The 6000-nt window shown below is 37.0% G+C and overlaps 1 protein-coding gene across 1 annotated transcript; it reads left to right on the top strand.

Annotated features, from left to right (window-relative positions):
- The first annotated feature begins 2168 nt into the window (after positions 1-2168).
- Positions 2169-5493, top strand: LOC117282727 (odorant receptor 2a-like). The gene is made up of 5 exons (XM_033753486.1): positions 2169-2222; positions 2318-2417; positions 2814-2918; positions 3009-3164; positions 5416-5493. Exons 1-5 carry the CDS (start codon positions 2173-2175, stop codon positions 5491-5493), a joined length of 489 nt encoding a protein of 162 aa, XP_033609377.1. The 5' UTR covers positions 2169-2172.
- Positions 5494-6000: the final 507 nt, after the last annotated feature.

The raw sequence follows: 6000 nt of genomic DNA, 5'->3' as shown, positions 1-6000 counted from the left end.
GACGTAACATTGAGCACCTGATTAGTATCGCTGAATCCTTCACCTGGAAAGAGATGCCCATCAGAGATCCTGAGACAGGAAATTTAACAATGAGTGGATATATCCTTCGTGTAAACAGTCTTACTAAATTCATATGGCAATTAATGGCTGTCTTCCATGCGATCCAGTCATCCTTACGCATGCTGACCAGTCACGCCATGATATTCACCACGTGGTATCCATTTGATGCTTCAGTCACGCCTTTATATGAGATTGCTAACTTATCACAGGTAAACTTTTCCTAATGCAGTTGTGGGATGTCATATTAAGAGACAATCACTAGTTGAACTGTCCTATAGTATTTATTGCAGTTGCACAGTATACAGGGACGAACTTGCGTTTGAAGAGTTAAAGAATAATAATAACAATAATGAACACGCTGAACTAGAATTGTAAAACTGTAGAATCTAGAACTGTGTGTTCATTATTGTTATTATTATTCTTTAACTCTTCAAACGCAAGTTCGTCTGTGTATACGGTGCAACTGTAATAAATACTGAATTTTCCAGGAAATTTTATAGTGAAAAGTCTTTTATGGGCACCACGTGTTTAACTGAAAGTCTATATTACACCAAAATACATCTCAACAGAATTAATATATATACTCGGAAGTCTTGAAGCCTAATAGAGCATTCATACAATTTCAGAGAAATAGGCTGCTCCAATCTCAACTGCAGGAGTGTAAGAACTATAAGATTTCATAAGAATAATTATAGTGTAGCTGAGTTTACATTCAGGGAGTAACAATCAACTAGACTTTACGGCGTCACATCTCAGACGACAATAATCTTCATAGCCATCTCAGTAGAAACCCAAAAATTTGCAGCATTTAGTGATTTAAGACTGCCAGAATGAGGACCGGTATTATTACATTTAAGAACCCTGTTGCAAGTCAATAATGTCCATTTCTGATTCACTGCCTCACACGTAAACGTGTGTTAAAACCTTAAAATTTATGTTTTCGAGTTTCAAATTATTTTTCATTTTACTGGCGCACTCAATGTTTCGACCGATATGGTGATCATCAGGTGCTTCGATAATTGCCTTTCAAAAATGTTTCATTTGCCTATCATGCTCCCATGGACAATGTAGTGGTCTCCCAATAAAATAAAACTTCCCTGACGATGGCCTATATGAGGCGAAACATATTGCAAATTGAATAAAAGAATTATGTAAAACAACACCCGCTACCAAACAGGGAACACGCAACACGAGACACGATATACCCTGAGAATAAGAGGAACGACTCCCATGGTGGTGAAACTATGAATGGTGTTAGAATTGGGACAGATAAGATAAATAATCTTAACAAGTTTTTAGTATATATATTTATTAAAATTAATGAACATTTTATATACTTTTTAAATTTTACAATGACGTAATGGCAGGCAATGAAATAGATTGACGTAAATAGAGCACCTGATGATGGCACTGTAGTGCCGAAACATGTTGTGAAGGAACAAGTAAAATTGAGTGCACTAAAAGACGGACATTGCTTACAAATCATGGACGAATTATGCAAAGCTAAAGATATTTTGAAGTATTTTGATGATCACTTTTAATGTATAAGATATACTTTTAGTGTCTTAATGATATTTTAAAACATTTTAATAATATCGTAAAGTATTAAATTTAAACTTTTAGTGAGAAACATATTTTAGGTGTCTTATATTTTAAAAATTATTGTTGCATTATTGACGGTGTACTTGAATAATAAGAATGATGACTGTATCAGTATTACAGGGGGCATTTGATTTCATATGTACTAATTTTTAACATATAAAAGAAACACTGTATAACTAAAATTTCATATAGACTAACTACGTTCACTGCCAGTAAAGTAACGTAACTGACCATAACTTATAGACAAATGGACAATAATTAAGAAATAAAAATTATTTTGGTTTTGTGTAACAGCTTCTTGCATCTGTTTTCATCATAAGTATATGTTCCGGCTTCCCTGGCCTCTACTCTGCGCTAGTGTGTGTAGCCTGCAGTCAACTGGAGCAGCTCCGAGCGGCCCTCCTGGATATCAGACAGACACACGTCACAGCAGAGCGGAACTGTGGGACACAGGCTGACCTACTGGAGGCACAGGGACAGGATCATTCCTCAGAGGAACTCTCCCGTCACATGCAGAAACAACTGAACAACTGCATACGTCACCACCAGGAGATAAAACGGTGTGGCCATGGCAACCGAAATGGGAGTTAATGTTGCAGGAATGGATATCGAGATATTTATGCCAACTGAATATATATTGTGTCTGTGTGTACAGATACATGGCAGTATTGGAAGATATAATGAACATCGGGCTGTGTGGGCTGTTCTTGCTGTTGTTGGCAGCGCTGTGTCTCATTTCCTTCTCTGCTGTTACGGTAAAATATTCTTTCTTTCTATTAAACGTAATGATAGAATTTCTAGTGTTTCAAGAACATGGCTTTCGGAAAATAATTAATTTTATAATTTAATAGCTGTTTTGTCAATTTTATGTTATTAGTTATTCATCAGCTTTTAAAAAATCAATTCCAAATTTTACACCCATGTTGACTGATTACTTGTCGACTTACATGGAAAGAGATAAAATACGGCACTGATAGTCACCGACAGGCACAGATCAACTGGAATCTCCTTATACGATTTTTATTTATTTTAACTTTAGTGTTATCTAACGTGATATTTGAGGAGTTATTTCAGGGAAAGAGCAGCTTCGGTCTAGAAAACCTTATGATTTAGCACTAATTTATTATGTTTGGTATATTTCATATAAATAGAGTTGGGGAGATTTCACGGACGTCTCACAGGCCCTGATTATGTACTGCGTGTTGATGGGCATCGTGTTTGTGTTCTGCTGGCTCGGAAGTCAACTGTCGGAACAGGTATTTAGTATAAATTTTAATTTCAATAGCAATTCAAACACATGAATATTATACACGTGTGTCTTTATGAAGCTTCTAGTTTTGCTCCAGGCTGAGAGTGTGAGAGACGCTGCCTGGGGGTGCGACTGGGTGGGAACCCCTGTCCCATTTCAGCGCTGTCTGACCTTCATCATCGCCGCAGCTAACGAGGAGTTCACGCTCACAGCTGGGAAATTTGTTCCGGTGTGCAACTCGACTATGATGAATGTAAGAGGAGCAATCCCGATGTATTATTTTGAGAACAAATGGTAACTGGGGGTGAGAAATATGCTAAGGATATTAGAGTGTGCATATTTGTAATAATGCATTCTCAAGTATGGATTATATCTTATATCAGAATTGATGCTACTCTAGCGTGCGGTCTACCTGAACTTTTATTTTTAGTGTGCGGTGTATCTGAACTTTCCTACTTCGGTGTGAAGTCTACCTAAACTTTTTCTTCTTTAGCGTGCGGTCTACCTGAACATTTACACTACAGTTGGCGGTCTAGCAGAGCATTTATCATAAAAAACAATGAAAAATGGTGCATATATAATATCTAAACATATATTTATATTTAATTTTCTCAGAAGAAATAAATCTTGCAGTTCATGGTAATGCGTTCGCTAACCTAATCTAACATATCCTACACTAATCTTACCTAACCTAACATTTAATCTGCGGTCTACCTGGACATTTACAATACAGCATGCGGTTTCCTGGCGCATATATCGCTAACATATTACCGTGGACTGCAAGAGATTCAGAGTTACTTTATGACTGGCGGTTTACTGCCAATCACTTCGTCTTGGCGCCAAGGGCCTTCAGACTCACGACCGGAGATTTCTTTTCGAAACTGAGCCCTTTCTTTCATAATCCTTATGTAACGTCGTCTCTGACCAGAGGATTTGTGTATACCTTTCATTTGGTCCAATTCTAGTTACATCCTCTCATCACAGACTTGGATATTCCTTTATATAGCGAACAGATGTATTAAGTATTTGGGTGTTCATATTGACTGATAACTTCACTTCCATGGTCACGCCGATTTTCTTGTTCAACTGAAATTACTAGGGCTAATTTGTACAATAACATTTTCTTCTCCCATCCAAGGCAATCTACTGATGTTATATTTTAGTCGGATATAAACTCGAACATGCTTTTTTTGCTTGGAAATCTGGTTACTGATTCTAATAATCTTTAGCGCATACAAAGAACATTTGCAGCCCTTTGCCACAACAGCTCTTTTCAAGATATGGAATGCGAACATGGCAAATCATTGGAAAGATTAAATTTGCTGACACTGCATATTAGGTGTCGTCACTTTGGTGCTTTATTCTTAACAAATATTTTTACTAACACTAAATGTTGGCCCTCTGTCCTCGAAACAGTCGGGCTTTGGGTTTCTACTCGGAACATGTTCTTCTGCTGTTCTAGCAACTGCTAGATATATATATATATATATTGACCGCAAAGGCAGTTTGTGAACTTATAGTTATTTTTAGCAACACCTGTATGAGTGTTAAAGGCCTAACTTTTATATTTTTCACTTTTTCTTCTGTTTTTTCTTGTTCTCTTTCTTCTGTGCTATCACATTGCTATTGTCTGTGTCCTTGCTGATGCAGCAATTGGCCATTGGATATTGTAGTCGTCACGTAAATAGATAAAGAACTGAATTGAATTTTAGCAAAAATTTAAATTATTAACTTTTGGTTTTGATGATAATTCATTGATGATGTTGATTGTGTTCTTGGGTATTTACATAGTGAGAAAGTGAGCAGTGTCGTAAACGTTTCGAGTGTTCGTGTCTTTGGGATCATTTAGACGACAGAGATGCAGGCAGAATATTGGAGTCACTGCCTCCTTCCACATGGTGCAAATACCAAAACAAACAAAAAACAAACTCCGTCGTCTGTAGTTGGCAAGCGAACTATACGGACCGAGCGACCGCTCCTTGTCGGCGAAGTTAGTGCTAACTTTAGCGGATAGAGGGTGTCGCGTGGTCAGCGCAACGAATCCCCACGGCCTTTAATCTCGGTTTTCTAGACCGGAGCCGCCATTTACTCGAAATAGCTTCTCAATTATCCTCACGAGGCTAAGTGGAACCCGTTTCAGACCCACTATTTCTCAGAAAGTCTGGTAGCGCCGGGAATAGAACCCGGGACCTCTAGAACTTAGCCAAAATTTCTGACCACTAGACCACAGAGGCCCATGAACGTTAATATTGAAATATGACAAATTATAGCAATTCTCTAAAATACTCGTATGAAATCTGGTAAATATCTGTTAAGTTGCATTAGCGGTTATATCCGGACAAACAGATAAATGGCCACACACAGCGACGTTTACAGGAGCATTTTAATGACTTTTCATGGCAAAATTGCCAAAAAAAAAAAGATGGAGGAATTTTATTCAGTTAAAATTTAATAATTTTCTAATATGTGTTTATATTTTAGTTAGTCACATTGTGTGTTTGCAGATGATGAACCAAACAATGTCATTCTTCATGTTTCTTCTGCATATGAAAAACGAACGCGAAGAAGAGAACCAGAAATAACAACGTTTCTTTAATTGAAACACTGAAAATTATTTTATCTTTTCATCTTAAACCTAACTACCGACATTTGTAACACACTTGGGTCATAGCACGGTCTTGTGCTCAAAACTCACTTGTAATTAATGATAGATTTTCTTTATAGAAGTCACTATTGCCAATACATTCTTTAGGCTAAAATAAGTATAAAATATTCATTTATTTTATTCAATTTTTAATTATTAATAATATTAAAACTGATATATTTCTGCCTCAACCATCTTCAGACGTAATCAATACTAGAAAGAACACCGTACAATTTACATAAGGCATTTTAAAATATTTTATATACATTATGCAACAGTAAGAAAGCTAAGGAGATCCCTGTAACAGGCCGTGGAGGCCAATAGAATTCTGAGACGTCGAGGCTCCCACATTTCCTAAGCAACCGGCTCACTGGTGGCGGTGAGGTTGTCAGTTTTATGACATGACCCCATTTACCCCATAGGAACATTCCTGGTACTCATTTCT

The sequence above is a fragment of the Cryptotermes secundus genome, unplaced genomic scaffold, assembly GCF_002891405.2.
Source record: "Cryptotermes secundus unplaced genomic scaffold, Csec_1.0 scaffold512, whole genome shotgun sequence".
NCBI classification, from domain to species: Eukaryota; Metazoa; Arthropoda; class Insecta; order Blattodea; family Kalotermitidae; genus Cryptotermes; species Cryptotermes secundus.
Note: the sequence above shows the minus strand (reverse complement) of the source record. Positions and strands in the feature narration are given on the sequence as shown.